Source organism: Paramormyrops kingsleyae, chromosome 8, assembly GCF_048594095.1.
Source record: "Paramormyrops kingsleyae isolate MSU_618 chromosome 8, PKINGS_0.4, whole genome shotgun sequence".
In the NCBI taxonomy this organism is placed as follows: Eukaryota; Metazoa; Chordata; class Actinopteri; order Osteoglossiformes; family Mormyridae; genus Paramormyrops; species Paramormyrops kingsleyae.
Window position 1 is genome coordinate 28756430 of NC_132804.1, and position 20008 is coordinate 28776437.

General features: G+C 39.3%; 1 protein-coding gene across 1 annotated transcript; it reads left to right on the plus strand.

Moving 5' to 3' along the window:
* The first annotated feature begins 283 nt into the window (after positions 1 to 283).
* LOC111856173 (myosin heavy chain, fast skeletal muscle-like) lies at positions 284 to 14951 on the plus strand. Its single transcript, XM_072715617.1, has 40 exons — positions 284 to 368; positions 708 to 960; positions 1294 to 1437; positions 1524 to 1680; positions 2099 to 2126; positions 2290 to 2401; positions 2482 to 2574; positions 2668 to 2731; positions 2817 to 2915; positions 2995 to 3098; positions 3208 to 3346; positions 3429 to 3547; positions 3723 to 3872; positions 4673 to 4843; positions 4939 to 5245; positions 5438 to 5505; positions 6623 to 6710; positions 6823 to 6940; positions 7096 to 7219; positions 7321 to 7457; positions 7548 to 7803; positions 7910 to 8152; positions 8238 to 8414; positions 8626 to 8771; positions 8878 to 8968; positions 9044 to 9433; positions 9517 to 9643; positions 9715 to 9833; positions 10059 to 10255; positions 10338 to 10521; positions 10886 to 11051; positions 11238 to 11362; positions 12077 to 12385; positions 12468 to 12671; positions 12772 to 12897; positions 13002 to 13172; positions 14002 to 14106; positions 14202 to 14297; positions 14523 to 14654; positions 14819 to 14951. The coding sequence occupies exons 2-40, from the start codon at positions 757 to 759 to the stop codon at positions 14831 to 14833; spliced, it is 5805 nt and encodes a 1934-aa protein (XP_072571718.1). The 5' UTR covers positions 284 to 368; positions 708 to 756; the 3' UTR covers positions 14834 to 14951.
* The last annotated feature ends 5057 nt before the right edge of the window (positions 14952 to 20008 follow it).

Genomic DNA, 20008 nt, shown 5'->3' on the forward strand with positions numbered 1-20008 from the left:
TTTTCCCTGCACTGTTGCTCCTGGATAGCCAGTGATGACTAAAAACAAATCACTCCAGTCTGACACAATTTAGAATCCTGCAATTTATATCTCTGATATTTGTGCAATCTTAGTAAAATCCTGTGCTCGTTAATTATAACCCACTTTTGATGATAATACTAGTACTTAAGTTTTTCATTGAATTCCAAAGAATTCAGACAATGTGATACATATGTTAAAAATACTTTCATTACTGGTGTGAGATAATTGGTTACATGGCAAGAATACATGACCAAATAGGGAAGGCTATTTCTGCTGAGTGAGTTAAAATCTCTCTATAAAATAAACTGTCTTGGGCTACTACAAGGGTTGACAGTCTCTCAGCAAAGGTAAGTGTTATTTTTTGCATATAATGGCGTAATTTAACATAATTTTTTAGGGAAACTTTAGTAATAAGACAGATATTGCAATTCCCATAAACTGGATATTTGTAACATCAGTAAAAAGGAAACTGATCAAATGCAATAATGTAATAACATAACTTTGTTCGTACAATATAACAAAACCTGTGTAACAGTTAATAGATCAAATTTTTTTACTAACCTAAAAGGAGATAAATGATTGTGTGAAAACAAATATTACATTTTACATATATACTTAAAGATTGTACTATCATGTTCTACTAGTGTCAAAATCCAGGGCATAATATTCTCCTATTTTATTAACAGGTAGACTATTTGGTCCTATTAATTGGTAAATCCTAACTAAATTGCAATCATGAGTGTGGATGCCGAAATGAAGTGTTTTGGCCCCGCGGCCGTTTACCTCCGGAAGCCAGAGAAAGAGAGGATTGAGGCCCAGAACAAACCCTTTGATGCCAAAACAGCCTATTTTGTACCTGACCCTAAGGAGATGTACCTCAAAGGGGTTCTTATTAGTAAAGAGGGGGGCAAAGCCACTGTTAAGAGTCTGGATGGTCAAGTAAGTACAGCTAAACATCAAAAATAATAATTAGAATAAAACATAATGATTATCATTCTTCAGATAGCATCCTGTCTGCATGAAGGTGACCACAGACCACAAAACCTTTATATTTCACGACATTACAGTACATGACAGTAAAGGAGAATGATATTCACGACATGAACCCTCTAATTATTGTAATTATTACTGTTTACCCCAGAGTAAACAATAATAATTAGAATAATGGATAATTAACATTCCCCAAGTGTCATCTTGCCTGCATCGAGACAAGTTTATTGTGACACCCTCTTTCTTCAAGACAACTGTCATTGTTGTGTCTGTATTTCACAGGCCATGACGGTTAAGGAGGATGACATTCACCCCATGAACCCTCCAAAGTACGATAAAATGGAGGACATGGCCATGATGACCCACCTCAGTGAGCCCGCTGTGCTGTTCAACCTCAAAGAGCGTTACGCAGCATGGATGATCTACGTACGTTTCTCTTTTAAATTGGTTTGATGCGTCCTTTCATATAAAAAAGTACATGTATGAATAAATGTTTACTTGCTGTATTACAGACATACTCCGGGCTGTTCTGTGTCACTGTGAACCCCTACAAGTGGCTCCCAGTGTACGATGCTGTTGTTGTGTCCGGCTACAGGGGCAAGAAGAGAATTGAAGCTCCTCCTCACATCTTCTCCATCTCTGACAATGCCTATCAGTTCATGCTAACTGGTAATGAAAACTAAGTGATTATACATTACAAGTTTAAAAATAATCAAGGACAGATTGTACTGTAATTGTCATATCCCGCTCCGTACGATCCCGATGTGTGCCACGCCCCCCTCATTACCTCGTGTTCAGCCCTGATGGTTCTCACCTGTTGCCTGTTCCGTTTACCTAGTCCTGTGTATATTAGTCCGCGTCTCCCCATGTCTGCCAGATCCGGCATTGTATTGTCATGTGTTGTGCTTCGTCCGTCAGTCTGCCTTGAATAAACCCCGTTTGCCCGTCAGTCCGGCTGCTTTCGTCTGCTTCCCTGCTCGCCTCCCCGGCGAGCGTGACAGTAATATTATTTGTTAAATATTTCTTATACTTAATATGAATATATTATGTATAAAAACAATTAATATGAAACAAATTCTTCTTGCAGATCGTGAAAACCAGTCAGTCTTGATTACGTATGTATAATGATTTACACACATTCAGACATATTAAAAATATGAATTTATAAGTCATTACCTCAAAACATCAAACGTAAAATTTTAGTATGTTCAGATACATAAATCTATAAAAAAAAATATATAGGGAGAAAACAGATGATAACCCATTTTCTTTCCTCAGTGGAGAATCCGGTGCAGGAAAGACTGTGAACACCAAACGTGTCATCCAGTATTTTGCAACAATTGCAGTTTCTGGACAAAAGAAAACAGAGCCTGTTCCTGGAAAAATTCAGGTCAGAGAGAATAATAATTATACTGAATAAGAATCAAACATATAGTAGCAAGAGTCTCAATGCTCCAGTGTCTCCTGTAGGGTTCCCTGGAAGATCAAATCATTGCAGCGAACCCTCTGCTGGAGGCTTATGGTAATGCCAAGACTGTGAGGAATGACAACTCCTCTCGTTTTGTAAGTAATTTAATTTATCTAAATTTATGTAAAAGTAGCTTAAATTATTGTTAATATTACTGTTAATATTCTAATTCTTTCATTATATTACAGGGTAAATTCATAAGAATCCATTTTGGGCAAACAGGGAAACTGGCTTCTGCTGATATTGAAACTTGTAAGTTCTCATCTACCAAATGATTTACTTCTATTTAATTCAGCACAAAATGATAAATTAACATGTTGCAAACTCCTATTGACAGATTTGCTGGAAAAGTCAAGAGTCACTTTCCAGCTGTCAGCTGAGAGAAGCTACCACATCTTCTATCAACTTATGACAGGCCACAAACCAGAGCTGCTTGGTATGTTCCCAGTGTCTGGGGTAAACTGGGGTTTTGTACCTGCAGTTTACATATGCAAATATTGTCTTCATCTTTACAGAGGCACTTCTGATCACCACCAATCCATACGACTACCCCATGATCAGTCAAGGGGAGATTACCGTTAAAAGTATCAATGACGTTGATGAATTTATAGCCACAGATGTGAGTAAATGGTTAATGAGCATCATGTTCTTCCAACCACACAGTAACTACAGCAATCTGTCTTAGCATTATTGGAGTTAAATTCATGTTTCTGTTCTGAATTATGCAGACTGCCATTGATATCTTGGGTTTTAATGCTGAGGAGAAAATAGGCATCTACAAACTGACTGGAGCAGTGTTGCATCATGGGAACATGAAGTTCAAGCAGAAGCAGAGAGAGGAGCAGGCAGAACCTGATAGCACTGAGGGTAACTTATACGATAACCTCAACCATAAAATTATTTACCCAGAGTTATAGATCATTAACCAAACATATTGTTTATATTTCAGTGGCCGATAAAATCGCCTACCTCATGGGCCTGAACTCAGCTGACATGCTGAAGGCTCTGTGCTACCCCAGAGTGAAGGTCGGGAATGAGTTTGTGACCAAGGGGCAGACTGTACCTCAGGTAAGGAATGCAGCGATAACATTGGATTGATTCTCTGGATATGTAATACATTTAACGAAAAATATACTACATTCTATTCTAACTAATGAGATGGGTTAAAATAATATGGTTTTTCAGTAATAAGCCTATCACATCTCATAAAACACACAATTCTCTTCCCGTTTTTGTGAACTAGGTTAACAATGCTACCATGGCATTGTGTAAATCAGTCTACGAGAAAATGTTCTTATGGATGGTGATGCGTATCAATGAGATGTTGGACACCAAGCAGCCGAGACAGTTCTTCATTGGTGTGCTGGATATCGCCGGCTTTGAAATCTTTGATGTGAGTGATGTTAGCATTTGTTCTATTTCGTAACTATGTTCAATATAAGACATTACTACAGCAATCCTTCAATAAGTAACGTAATCCGTTCCTGAAATACCGTCCGTAAATTACATCTATTTTAACAGTATATACGCTTAAGGGTTCCAGAAACCGAAAACTTATTTGAAAAAAAAACAGATCTGTGACGATACAAAATACTGAAAATTCTTCTCGTTTACTTCTATTATCTGTATGCGCCTTGTGCACTTAGAAACAGTCTTCCCTTCCCTGTTACCAGAAAATATTAATTTCTTCACTGTTCCAAGAAAATAAAAACAAAATTTGTAAAAATAAATAACATGTGTAACTCTTACTGAACCTAAACTATACGGACCCTAGATGCAGATAAATGGAGAGCACTTTAATAACTGCATACACCGTTGCCCAGATGCTTAATCCCTTCTCTCGTGGATTCTGCTTCATACAGTTTAAATAACCGAGAAGCACGTCCCCAATAACTTCCCTCGAGTGTGATTCCTTCCAATGCTTCTCAGCTCGAGAGGGTCTTTCCTTGCTACAGTGTTAGACATGCACTTAATGGATTGAAAAGAGTTCCATGTCAAAAAACTCCTCCTTAAAAGTGCTATATTGGACTGAATTAAACCGAACAGAACTGAACTGACTGCAAAATGTTTGCAAATTGAAATGAGAGTATTTTTTGCCATGTCAGGTTATTGTTTATCAATCAATCGTAAATTAGGTGATAAATGTATTTGTAATTTGTTGTATATAATAATATGTAGTGTTTCTCACATCAGTTCAACACATTGGAGCAGCTGTGCATCAACTTCACCAATGAGAAACTGCAACAGTTCTTCAACCATCACATGTTTGTGCTGGAACAAGAGGAGTACAAGAAAGAGGGGATTGAGTGGGAGTTCATTGACTTTGGTATGGACTTGGCTGCCTGCATTGAGCTTATTGAGAAGGTATGTGATATGGATATTGTTATACAGTATGTGAGTCCTCCTTTTTCTCCTCATTTGGCTTCAATAATCTGTCTGTCTAATTATGTTTTCAACAGCCAATGGGCATCTTCTCCATCCTTGAAGAGGAGTGCATGTTCCCCAAGGCTACAGACACAAGCTTCAAAAACAAACTGTATGACCAACATATGGGAAAATCTGCTGCCTTCCAAAAGCCCAAACCTGCCAAAGGCAAAGCTGAGGCCCACTTCTCCCTGGTGCACTATGCTGGCACTGTGGATTACAACATCATCGGCTGGCTGGACAAGAACAAGGACCCACTGAATGACTCTGTCGTGCAACTCTATCAGAAGTCATCAATGAAACTACTGGCACATCTGTATGCAGCTCATTCATCATCAGATGGTACTTTTACACATTTTCATTATTTCCATAGTTTTGTTATGTATATGCCCTACAATAGCCTATTACAAGAAAGCAATCTAGTTGAGTTGTTGTCAAGTAGATTTCTTTTCTCAGATGGTAAGCCACCAGAGAAAGACATATTTAATGTTAATACTAACAACATTTATGCTTGATTACTTTTTCTGTGCGCAGAGAGTGGTGGAGGGAAGAAGGGCAAGAAGAAGGGTGGCTCCTTCCAGACAGTGTCTGCTCTGTTCAGGGTATGGTTACATTTCACTGAAGGAAACCTTCTAAGAGTTTACTTGCTATATGTGAAGAATATGAGAATGCATTGTGACATTACTGTTGGTAAGAGATGGCACTGATCTCATACCCACAAATAAAAATTTGAATGCTATTAAGTAGCTTGATCCAGATTGCTAGGCCTACAGTATATGGGAAATCTTTATGAATTTTTGTGAAGACTTCAACACAACCCAATTTGAATGCCTGATGTTTATACTTTTGTACCACAGATATAAGAATAATTTCTATCTTGCCTTATTTTATTTTTCAGCAGCTGTTATTATAGCACACTATCTTGTTGCTAAGCTATTTTGCTGCACAGCTACCAAAAAAAGTAACTCTTCAAAAGGCATTTCTTCTGTCAAACAAATGTAATGAAATGGAAGCAAGGCTGCACAATATCACATCAGAATGTATTTGTGAATATATGGTGCATACGCAATAATCACCAGGGCTTTAGATGATAGGCAAAACATTTGTCATGTAATGTGACATCGTGCAGTTCTATACTGTATGTGTGGACACTGTACCCTTCTGTTGTGTTAAAGAGGGAACTGAGCCAGAAGGCAAAGCTTTCAATTTACCAGTTGATCTACGTTCCTACTCTTACCTATGGTCATGACCTTTGGGTAGTGATGGAAAGATTGAGATCACGAATACAGGCGGCAGAAATGAGTTTCCTCCGCAGGGTGTCTAGGCTCAGCCTTAGGCTCAGTGTTTCAGACATGGCAAACTGGGAGGAGGCCCTGGGGCAGACCCAGGACATGCTGAAGAGATTAAATCTCTTGGTTGACTTGGGAACACCTTGGTATTTCCCTGGTGGAGCTGGAGGAGGTGGCTGGAGAGATGGATAGATGAAGATGGATGGATGGATGCATGGATGAATGGACAGTGGGAGAGTGGTTCTTGGGGCACTTAGAGACCAATACAGCACACACGCACACACACACACACTAACACATAAATTCAAGGGTAAGGCCTTACAAACATGGGGCATGACTGATTAGCTAAATGTGTCAACAACCACACTAAGAACTGATTCTGTCTGGCTAGGATTTTTCAATAAACAATAGACATCCTGTCATCCTACAGGAGAACCTGGGCAAGCTGATGACCAACCTGAGAAGCACTCACCCTCACTTTGTGCGCTGCCTGATTCCAAACGAATCAAAGACACCAGGTTTGTACAGGACTGTACATTATATCAACTGCATAAACATCAATATTAAAGGAGTTTCACTAGGTTTATTCAGATTTTATGTATAATTCCTTTACTTTCATTTGTCCTCCAGGTCTGATGGAGAACTTCCTGGTTATCCATCAGCTGAGGTGTAACGGTGTGCTGGAAGGTATCAGGATCTGCAGAAAGGGTTTCCCCAGCAGAATCATCTACGGTGACTTCAAGCAGAGGTCATATTACACACTTCTATTCTAAGGCTTACTTTATCAAGAGAATAAATTTCCTAATGAAATATCCTTGGATTATATATCTATAAATAATAGTTAAAATGGACCATAAATATAATGTAAAGAATACATATTTTTTAAAATATTTCCTGACTCAGATACAAAGTTTTGAATGCTAGTGTGATTCCGGACGGGCAGTTCATTGATAACAAGAAGGCTTCAGAGAAGCTCTTGGGTTCAATTGATGTGGACCACACTCAGTACAAGTTTGGCCACACCAAGGTAAAAGCCTGGAGATATAATCTGTATCATGCAATTTCTAACACACATTGCTGGATTCATTATCCTGTTATTTATCTAATATCTACCACATCTGTCGCCAGGTGTTCTTCAAAGCTGGTCTGCTGGGGCAGCTAGAGGAGATGCGAGATGAGAAACTGGCGATTTTGATCACTATGACTCAAGCTCTGTGCCGTGGTTTCCTGATGAGAAGAGAGTTTATGCAGATGATGGAAAGAAGGTAAATACTGAAACGTTTAGAATAAAATTCTGAACCATCCAAAAATATTTCATTCTTTGCTAATTCAATCCTCTTGTGGTTCTACTTCAGAGAGTCCATTTACAGCATCCAATACAACATCCGCTCATTCATGAATGTGAAACACTGGCCATGGATGAAGCTGTACTTCAAGATCAAGCCACTCCTGAAGAGCGCAGAAACTGAGAAGGAAATGGCCAACATGAAGGAGGAGTTTGAGAAGACCAAAGAAGAGCTGGCGAAAGCACTGGCCAAGAAGAAGGAGCTGGAGGAGAAAATGGTTTCCCTGCTGCAGGAGAAGAATGACCTGCAGTTACAAGTGCAGTCGGTATGTAAATAATCTGTCAACTGATCACTATGACTCATAAAAACTCTTTAAAAATCATTTTGATATTACTGCTTAAAAAAATTACTTTAATTCTTTTTACATTTAGGAAGCTGAAAATCTCGCAGATGCAGAGGAAAGGTGTGAGGAACTAATTAAAAGTAAAATACATCTTGAAGGAAAACTCAAAGAGACAAATGAGAGGCTGGAGGATGAGGAGGAAATCAATGCTGAGTTGACTGCCAAGAAGAGGAAACTGGAGGATGAATGTTCTGAGCTGAAGAAAGACATTGATGACTTGGAGCTGACCTTGGCTAAAGTGGAGAAGGAGAAACATGCCACAGAAAACAAGGTTAATTTTAAATCATTTTAAATTTCAAATTTTTGACTAATTTACTTAACTCTTTGTAACCAAATATGGAATGTTTTCCCCTCAGGTCAAAAACTTGATTGAGGAGATGGCCACTCAGGATGAGAGCAATGCAAAGCTGACCAAGGAGAAGAAAGCCCTCCAAGAGGCACATCAACAGATTTTGGATGATCTCCAAGCAGAAGAAGACAAAGTCAACACTCTGACCAAAGCCAAGACCAAACTTGAACAGCAAGTGGATGATGTAAGAAAAACAAATATATACATACAATTTATATAATGTATAATTGCCATTATACTAGTCTAGTTGAAAACTATAGTTAATACGGTAGACGTTAACTATCAAGATGTATGTAAATATTGTGTTTTTCTGGTGTTATTCTGGAGTACAAACTTTATTTGGCAAATATATTTTTTTGCTATTTCATAACACTGATAAGCAATTTCATCTATAGCTTGAAGGCTCTCTGGAACAAGAGAAAAAACTACGGATTGATCTTGAGAGAGCCAAGAGAAAGCTTGAGGGAGACCTGAAACTTGCCCAGGAATCTATAATGGACCTGGAGAATGACAAGCAGCAGTCAGAGGAGAAGATAAAGAAGTAAGAATATTGTTAAAATAAAACTGTGAGAAATTCTCAGTCCGTAGTTTATCCCCAAGTTTAAAATTGATACTGAATATTGAGAATGTGTGATTGTTGTCCACAGGAAGGACTTTGAGACTAGCCAGCTTCTGAGTAAAATTGAGGATGAACAGACACTGGGCGCTCAGCTTCAGAAAAGGATTAAAGAGCTGCAGGTAAACTCTTGGTACTTCAAATGAACAATGTGGAGCTATCTAGTACTATGACTTACACACTGTCATGTATTTTAGGCTCGTATTGAGGAGCTGGAGGAAGAGATTGAGGCTGAACGTGCTGCCAGGGCCAAGGTTGAGAAACAGAGGGCTGATCTGTCCAGGGAACTTGAGGAGATCAGTGAGAGGCTTGAGGAAGCAGGTGGTGCAACGTCTGCTCAGATCGAGATGAACAAGAAACGTGAGGCTGAGTTCCTGAAACTGCGCCGTGATCTTGAAGAGTCCACCCTGCAGCATGAGGCTACAGCTGCTACCCTCCGTAAGAAGCAGGCTGACAGTGTAGCAGAGCTGGGAGAACAAATCGACAACCTTCAGCGTGTCAAGCAGAAGCTGGAGAAGGAGAAGAGTGAATACAAAATGGAAATCGATGACCTGAGCAGCAACATGGAGGCTGTTGCAAAATCAAAGGTATGAGGAAACTAGGATCTTCAGGGTAATGAAAGCGAATTTGATAACAGTCTCTATTTTCATAAATCTATACATTCTGACAGGCCAACTTGGAGAAAATGTGCCGCACCCTTGAAGATCAGCTGAGTGAACTCAAGTCAAAGAATGATGAAAACATTCGTCAACTGAATGACTTGAGTGCACAGAAAGGAAGACTCCAGACCGAGAATGGTAAGCAAAATGCAGACTACTTTTTGGTAACAAATATAACAAATTATAAATACTATGCTCCTTTTCTTTAGGTGAGATTGGTCGTCAGCTTGAGGAGAAAGAAACTCTTGTTTCCCAGCTGACTAGAGGTAAACAGGCCTACACACAGCAGATTGAGGAGCTGAAGAGACACATTGAAGAGGAAGTCAAGGTAACTATAAAAATGTTGTGATGATTGTGTAGTACTTTATTAATAAATTTCTTATTAAACGTTAAAAAAGCACAGTTTTTCATTTGAAATGTGAACACTAAAATATTTTGCTAAAGGGATGAGAACTTCAGACTGAAAAGTTCTATAAATTTGTATTATGAAATGATTATGCTTCTGCTATGATTGTAGGCATTTTCAGTTGTATTTAAGCCTTTTGACTTTTAGGCCAAGAACGCCCTGGCCCATGCTCTACAGTCAGCTCGTCATGACTGTGATCTCCTCAGAGAGCAATATGAGGAGGAACAGGAGGCCAAGACTGAACTGCAGCGTGGAATGTCCAAGGCCAACAGTGAGGTGGCTCAGTGGAGGACCAAATATGAGACTGATGCCATCCAGCGTACTGAGGAGCTCGAGGAGGCCAAGTAATAAACCACATCTGACAACTTCAAGTTCATTAATTTATGTAAAAGTCATAATTTAAATGACGTGAAAATTTCACTCCAGGAAAAAGCTTGCTCAGCGTCTGCAAGATGCAGAGGAATCTATTGAGGCTGTAAGTGCCAAATGTGCTTCTCTGGAGAAGACCAAACAGAGACTGCAGGGTGAGGTGGAGGACCTCATGATTGATGTAGAACGAGCAAATGCATTAGCTGCCAATCTAGACAAGAAGCAAAGGAATTTTGATAAGGTAAATATATATAACATGTCATAAAAATACTTTGACAAAATAAAAATCAAAACTGTAGTTCTCTCTCTATAATGCGTTTATGTCGTCCCGGCTTGACTACTGCAACTCCCTGTATGCTGGTGTTAGCCAAGCCTCCCTCTCATGCCTACAATTGGTTCAAAATGAGAAAGCTCGGCTTGTAGCTGGAACTCATAAGCCACATTATTCCCATACTAGTCTCTCTTCACTGACTCCCAATGCGCTTCAGCACTGATTTTAAGATTTTATTGTTTGCATACAAAGCATTAAATGGCCTGGCCCCAACTTATCTCTCTGACCTGGCATCTCAGCTATTCTCAGTGTCTTGCATGTTTCATGTTTTCAGGTCCTGGCAGAATGGAAACAGAAGTATGAGGAATGTCAGGCAGAGCTGGAAGGGGCTCAGAAAGAGGCTCGTTCTCTCAGTACTGAACTGTTCAAGATGAAGAACTCCTATGAGGAAACTCTGGACCACCTGGAGACCATGAAGAGAGAGAACAAGAACCTGCAGCGTATGTTTCCATATTGATTCTGATAAACTCGGATTTCAGGAACATGAGATTAGTAATACTGAATATCAGACTGAAGTCCTGATCTTTAGATTAAATTAATTAATCATCAATATGAAACAGATTCATGTCATTCTATTATAATGATTATAATCTACTGCCTACAATATGTTTTGTTTAATTTTTCAGAGGAGATCTCAGACCTGACTGAACAAATCGGTGAGACTGGAAAGACCATCCATGAGCTTGAAAAGGCCAAGAAGACAGTGGAGGCAGAAAAGTCAGAAATGCAGGCTGCTCTAGAGGAAGCTGAGGTAATTACATGCATCCATCCATCCATCCATTTTCTGAAACCGCTTATCCTATTCAGGCAGGAGCGTCAGAAGCATTGAATGTGGGGGGGACACACTGGTGGGGGGTCTGGGGACCTTCCCCCAGAAATTTTTTTATGAATTAGATGCCATTTCCTGCATTCTGGTGTATTTTTAACAGGTTGTTAAACACGTAATTTTACCTACAAAAGTCACTTAATTCAATGACTGTTTTAGAGACTCAACAATAAGTCCTCATTCAACTAGTCCATATCCATCAGCCTGTTTTTAACTGCTACCCACTGCTATGAAATGAATGAATAAGGTTTTAGCAAAAGTTGGACATTGTGAGATGGCAGTGGGGCTGATGTTACCTCCTCCAGTATGGAGCAGCCTGCACCTTTACTGTCTATGGCCTGCAGTGACGATTCACTTCACTTGTGTATGGTGAGTCGTAGGTAACCCGGAAAACCCGGAGTGGTCTTTCAGTGGTATGTGCATTCTCATATCGATCAAGTGGAATGGATTCTTTCACAAAGCAATAGAAAAAGCACTGGGTGAAAGAGAAAAAAAAAAAGAGAAAGAGGTGCAAGGCGGGGAACAACCCAGGATGGGGTGCCAATGTAATCATGGCCATAAAACAGTAATAACAGGAAATAAAAGTAATGTTGGGGTACATAGGGTATTACATGTATTATTTATCATTTACCTTCACAGGGTGCACTGGAGCATGAGGAGTCTAAGATCCTACGTATCCAGCTGGAACTCAGCCAGGTCAAGGGTGAAATTGACAGGAAGCTGGCTGAGAAAGATGAGGAGATAGAGCAGATCAAGAGGAACAGCCAGAGGATCATTGATTCCATGCAGAGCACTTTGGATGCAGAAGTCAGGAGCAGAAATGATGCTCTGAGGGTCAAGAAGAAGATGGAGGGAGACCTCAATGAAATGGAGATTCAGCTCAGCCATGCCAACCGTCAGGCTGCAGAGGCCCAGAAACAACTGAGAAATGTCCAGGGACAGCTTAAGGTATGTATACAGTTATCCTGACAATAAAAGGGAAGAGTGTATCTCTCAATAAGAAGATAATGGAAGATGTGTTATCCTACAGGATGCCCAACTGCATCTTGATGAAGCCATAAGGGGACAGGAGGACATGAAGGAGCAGGTTGCCATAGTGGAGCGCAGGAACACTCTGATGCTGGCTGAGATTGAGGAACTGAGAATTGCTCTGGAGCAGACAGAGAGAGGCCGCAAAGTGGCCGAGCAGGAGCTGGTCGATGCCAGTGAGCGTGTTGGACTGCTGCACTCCCAGGTATGTTTAAAATATCAAAAGTTATGTATGATCTCCCTGGAGTCATTGCTGCAATTGAATGTATTTGTTATAATATTGAAAATACATCAATGTCTTTCAGAACACCAGCCTGATTAACACCAAGAAGAAGCTTGAAGCTGACCTTGTTCAGGTCCAGGGTGAGATGGACGATGCCATTCAGGAAGCCAGAAATGCAGAGGAGAAGGCCAAGAAGGCTATTACTGATGTGAGTCACGTATTAAAACAAAAATTACTTTGAGACCGTAAAACAGTAGAATACCCAGAACCAACATCATTCTTATAAAAAACAATTGCGAATGAACCTTTCAGGCTGCCATGATGGCAGAGGAGCTGAAGAAGGAGCAGGACACCAGCGCCCACCTGGAGAGGATGAAGAAGAACCTTGAGGTCACAGTGAAGGACCTGCAGCATCGTCTGGATGAGGCTGAGAGTCTGGCCATGAAGGGTGGAAAGAAACAGCTGCAGAAACTGGAAGCCAGGGTCAGCCACTGGATTTATTTTTTCATTAAAATTCTAATTATTCAGAGTTCACACCAATCATGTGTTAAAGCATTTTGTATCCTATTGGAATTAGTTGAAGTTCTCGTTATCAGTGATCATTGAACGGATTGCTGAGCATGAAAACAGTGTTAACTGTATGCTTTGGTCTCCCCAGTAACCCTATTTCAGCACAGCTGACAATTATGAGAGTCTATGACAGGTCATCTGGTGACCCAAATGGACACTTAAGAAAGCATTTCCCACCATCATCAACAAAACACCAAATGGCACAATTTAATGGAAGAATGGTCTTATATCCCAGGCACAGTCTTTGAAACTAAAGAACAAATATTAAAAAAAAAAAAAAAAAGTTCTCTGTTCTTTGCATGAGCAAAATTATGGAGGGGGGTGGTTGGGGGGTGTTGTAACCCCCTCAATTAACAAAACCAACCAATACAACCCCCTGGACCCCCTTCAATGGGTAGAGACCTCAATCCCACCCCCTTCCCCCCATGCTCAACCCAAAGTTATGCCTGTGGTTTTTTGGAATATATTCATGCAATGCTACACCCCTGCCAATAGTACATGCAGATGGCTGTACAGCTGTTCACATCTTCAAACTTAATCGATTATGTCGAATATTATGGTGTAGTATCACTATTATAACTATTAATTTTGCAATGCTGACCTATCACACTTATTTTTGTGAACCTTTACAGATAATAGATTTTATAAAGAAAGACAAGATATTGACAATGTTGACATTTATGATTACAAATTTCAAACCATCATTTCAGCCGTGAGTGACAGCTGAATTCCTGTATTTAAGGTACGTGAGCTGGAAGCTGAGGTTGAAGCTGAACAGAGACGTGGAGCTGAAGCTATTAAAGGTGTCCGTAAATACGAAAGGAGGGTCAAGGAGCTTACCTACCAGGTAGGACTTTATGCGTCTTATGAAAATTTAACACATTGGAGAAAATCTACATGTTATCTAATTTAAAACTATTAAAACTACTAAATTAACTAAAGAATGAGGAGGACAAGAAGAATGTGAACAGACTGCAGGATCTGGTGGACAAGCTGCAGCTGAAAGTGAAGTCCTACAAGAGACAGGCTGAGGAAGCTGTAAGTCAAATTCTCCTCAAATATTGCTAATTCTGCTGTGTCATGTGAGCTATTGGTAAACATAAAAAATATTCAATAACCTGTTTCTTCAACAGAGAAAATATTTTTCTTTGCCATACAGAAATTTTGTCATTTCGGCATATGAAAAGCAGAAAAAGCAAAAAGCAATGTGATTGACTATTCATTTTAATCATTGCACTGATGAGGTCTTTGACTGCTGTACAGGAGGAGCAGGCCAACACTCACCTGTCCAGGTTCAGGAAGGTGCAGCATGAGATGGAGGAAGCCCAGGAGCGTGCCGACATCGCTGAGTCTCAGGTCAACAAGCTGAGAGCCAAGAGCCGCGAAGCTGGAAAGGTATATGTTGAATATAATGGAGGCACTTACCAACAAATTCTAAGATTTACAACATTTAAATAAGGAAGAATTTAATATATTGTAGTATTTTAAATTCTAAATTTAAAATATTACCAAAAAAACAACTAAAAAGTTTCCTAACTGACCTTTTCATTTCTTTCAAGGGCAAGGAAGGATGAATGAAGGACAAAACCAATATGATACAAAGTAGCAAGAAATCATACGATATGAAATTCTTGTGAAATGTGCTTCTGCAAAAACTGGTCAATAAAATTGCCTGGTTATATCCTCAACAGATCTGCTCAATCACTGTTTCATTGACTTTTCTCTACACCACATTTTCATAAAGAAATATGGAGTACTCTGCCCTGTCTTCTGTTTGGATAACCTCCAGACTTTACACAACCCTAAACTGGATAAGTGTTTGCAGAATATAGATGGATAGATGGCCTGAGGAAACATTAAAATAATTGCTAACTCATTTCAAAGCTTCCATTAGGCTATAATTTCAGTTATGACGCTTATCGTACTATGCACCTTTTTTGGACATAATATTTTGTCAAATATCTACCCATCTTCAAACGTATTTTCCTGGTGATGGGCATGGTGGCAGTTTGCCTCAGAACTAAGAACAGACTTCTGTTTACAAGGCAACTCTAGCACTTCCAAGCCAGCTGGGAGATATAATCCCTGGCAAAGATCTTTGGTCTGTCCTGGGGCCTCTGTCCAGTGCTCCATACTTGGAACAGCTCCCTCGTAAGCCAGCCAGGTGGCATACTTATGAGATGCCCAAACTACCTCAACTAACTCCTCTCCATCAGAAGGAACAGCAACTCTATTTTGAGAATCCTCCAGATCTCCAAACTCCTCACTCTGCCACTAAGAGTAAACCCAGCAACACTTTGGAGAAACGTCATTTTGGCCGCTCATGTTCACTACTGTAGCTTGTTCTTTCGGTCATTACCCACAACACATGACCATAAGTGTTGAGTCATAATGTTGAGTAACCAGTAAACTGCAAGCCTTGTCGTTGACTTTACCACCACTTCCCCCACCATGGACCTGTTCGGCGAGCTGATTTGCCTGTCAAGCTCGTAATGTCGGAAAGTTAGGAAGAAAATTGACTTGACCTGTGCTACAACCTGATACAGAACCTGGGGTTCCTTGGAAAGAGGGACCAAAAAAGTCAATCATTTTAAGGCAATATCTACCATTTTAAAGCTTTAAAATAGCCTTCAAATAAAAAACTTCATAACAAACATCTAAAATCAGTCGACCAGTCAGTGAGGACCAAGCAGCCCAAGGACACAGATGCTAACAGCATCCAAGCTGCAAATTTCCTCACAACCTTCAAAGACCCATCTCTCCCAAGAACATCTCAATAAACCTCACCCTACCACTAACCCTCACTGGCTCACTGTATTCTGCTGAAAAGGTCTTTGCTCTATTGTATTTTGCGCATAGGCTCAGTTCATATTACATACCCTTCGCTCTATTCATAGACTAGAATAGAATAGAACAGAATAGAAACCCCAAACCCTAGAGAAATAAGCTCACTGCGCCACTCCTAATCCATTACTGGCAAAACAATAGCCAGCCATATACTGTGCTTTCTAACAGTGATATACTCATGATTTATTTACTTAATAACTGAATTTAACTGAAGTTATTTTATTATTAATCAGCAAATAATTTTTAAAACTGCCTTACCTTGATTTTCGGGAACACTGTAGCTGCTTAATGACAGTTTGTCCTTGGCTCCATGCTTCAATAATCAAATATTCTACTTCTGCAAAAAGAAAAGCAAACAATTATTACCTAATCTAATGAAGCGGACAAGCACAGTCCTAAATTCACTGATGAGTATCATTAGTAGACGAGGCATACATTATTAGACTTTGACTACAGACCTAAAACAGGTGCAACAAATATTCATAGAATACATTTTAAAAAGATCAACAAATCAAACAATATGCCTAATAAAAATATATTTCATATTGCAGATTGAATTTAAATAACAATCTGAAATTGAACACATAAATGAATCTACATTGTCAGCTAAAATTACAAATAATCCAAACAATTTAAACCTAACATAACAATCCTTGCAAACAAAAAGAAAAAATGAAAACAAAAATAACATTCAACAGGTTGCTTGGTATAATAAGATATTCTTCTACACCTACTGCTCACTGTCTGACATTTGTTCATCGAAGGAGATTCAAGATCAGATAGACATCAAAGGATGGTCAGATGCCAGCTTCACAATAAGTCTCAATGTTGTTCATGACAAATAGCAATGCTCTGACAGAGGAGCTGAGCAAGCAGCTATTTTTGCTTTTACTCCAAATAAGAACACTGTCTTAAGGTTAGCATATCAAGTGTCACATTTTATTGACTGCATGAGGAGACATCTTCCACATGTGCACCTCCTTTAGACTTTTTTTACCATCCAATCTACTTTGTCCAATTAATGCCATCCTTCAAATGGAAATGGCCTGTTATTACCTCATATCTTGGATTTAAATTGTACAACTTGATACCTTGTTAACTACATGACAAATACTTAGCAATAATCCTTGTAGGGAGGTCATACAGCAATGTTAGGACATTGGGAGTTCAGTTCACCTTTCAGCCTCATGGCAAATCAGTTGGAACCTCCAGAAATGTTACATTCTGATTTCATAGTAGCAGATGTTCTGCCTCCTAAAAAGTTTTCAGAGTGTGAAGATTTTCTTCATATACAACGTGTTTTCTAAGGAATTACTGGATATCAACAAGCAATAGTGTCATAAATTAGGTACAGCAATGTAATTTGTTATTTTTTTCCTCTTATATTTTTACGTACAAGTCCTTCCATCTTCTAAATGCTTAGCCTGATCAGGGTTGCAGGCATATTTAAAGGTTAATGTGTAATATGTTGAACTTGGTGGAGTGGGGGGTGAACTTGTGTATGAGCTTTAAGGGAACCAAGTGCCTCTTTTTCATCCTTTGAGCACCTGCCCCTGAAAACGTCTCAGATTTGCAAGGGTCATTTAGGCTTTTACCTTAAATTTTCTAGTATATATAGAAATACTAGAATACTAATACTAATATCTAGTACTCTGTGAGGTCTTGGAAGATAAATCCTAGTGCTCCTCAAACCTGATGACAGCATAAAACGCTGATCTTTTGGATCATCAAAGGATGCAGATGACCAGGCATAAGAATATAGGATAGAAGAAGTATTATTGAATAGATGCTGCAGTTCAGCCTATTTACTCTGATAGCTATTTTGTGGTTTCATGCTTTTTAAATCAAAGTAGTTCTCTACAATAATCTTACCCAGTCCCTTAGGAGTTTTGTCCCCCTCCCAAGAAGCTTCTATCCAACCATTTACATTTAAAGGGACACTCGCTTTACCATCCAATTTAGTGGGTGAACCAAAGCCATAGTTCACAAACCCACTCTACATCATTATGTTTGACTGGTGGAACCAGGCGTCCGGGGGTGTAGAGTTCCTTTGGCTGTCACCACACTCACACATGCCCATGTGTTGAGAACATGGTGAAGAAAACATGTTGAACCAAATCAAGATCCTCCACTGCTGCATTGCGATGCTTCCAGCTTCTTGGGCCCGCAAATGCCTATTTTGGTGTTAAAAGTCGTTTTTTGCTAAAAATAGCTCTAGCAGCAGGTCTATGAAGAAAAATATGACTCGTCCACTCCATCCACCCATTTTCTGACTACTTATCTGGGTCAGGGTCATAGGCTGGCCTCTAGCCTATCCCAGGCAGCCTAGGGCAGAGGGCCAGAAAACACCCTGAACGGGATGCCAAACTATCATAGGGCACATACACCAACTATAAGCAATTTAAATAGGCCCATTAACCTAAGGGCAGGTTTTGGCCTCAGGGGTGTTCTGAGGGGGGGGTACGCATGGCCCCCCAAGTAGCCACCCCTAAATACGCATGCTACTTGGGTCAGAAATAAATATATTACTATTACTATTAATTACATATATATATATGGGATAAAACTTTGTGTGCTGGGAACAGGCAAAATAAACGTAAGCACATTTTTTTGATGGACTTTTAATGCAGGTGCACTAGGTAGTCGAATCACTTCAGTCGGTGGATATCAAGGTTAACAATAAAAAGAAATAATTAGGCTTGTGGAAGCAAGACATTCTAAACAAGAAATTACATGTTACATGTTTGTAAGAACTGCAAAATGTGACTGCAAAGCATTGCATAAATAACTTACTGATTTTCAAAATTGTTTTTTGCTTCGTAATGCTGGCAATGTAATGTGACTAACAGTTGGAGGACAATCTGCCCCCCCACCCCCAGTTAAATGGTTTACAGCCACCACTGTTTGGATTATAGGTGGAACATGCAAACTCCACACACAGAAAAGAGGTAAGATTCAAACCCCAGTTTTGGAAGCAAGAGGCAAAGGTGCAAACCACTGAGCCACGGTGACGACAAAACAAGGCCCTAGTTCTGTTTAATATAAAATGACTAATATATCAAAAATTCACTATATCCACCCTGGTTTATATCAGGACACAACACAGGCAAACAATAATGACTCATCTATATGTTGTTTTACATTTTGTGAAAGAAAATACAGACTGAGCAGGATGTCAAATATACGATATTTTAAGTATTATAATTATTAAGTTGACAATAAAGCATCATAAATGGAGCCTACTTGTGAGGTAAGGTTCTTGATTGCCGATGCAAAATATTTAGTAATATTTAGTTATATATGCCAAAAGAATAACAAATTCTCTGGTATTATATCAACAAACAAACAAACAAACAAATAAATAGGGAATCATAACTTTACCATGGTAAACACAGTAAGAAAACATAGGCAAATAAAATGAAAAGGAAGGCTAGAGGCTTGGAAACAGTTGCTAATAAAGCCTACCTGTTTCTGTGTTGTTTAGTTGTTTAGGGTGAAGATGAATTCTGACATGCTATTACTTCACTCCTAATTTTACTTGTTCAGAAAGGCATGAGGCTATCACTAGTCTTGCAACAGTATACCAGTGACATTTGTGTGCTTCTCCACAGCTACATCACTTATTATTACTGCCAAACTCCAAGACAATCTATGGAGATCAATCACAGTTTGGGATAACAGTTTCAACAATATCCTTTTTAGATCTTCATCATAGTCCAAGAATAAGTTCATTTTCACAAAGGACAAATTTTTTTAAAGCATATGCAAATGCCTGAGACGATAAAAATACTGTAAGACAGACTGACAATAATTGGTTAGAGGTCAAGAATACATGACCAAATACAGAAGGTTATTTCTGCTGAGCAAGTACCAATCTCTCTATAAAAGAAGCTGCCATACCC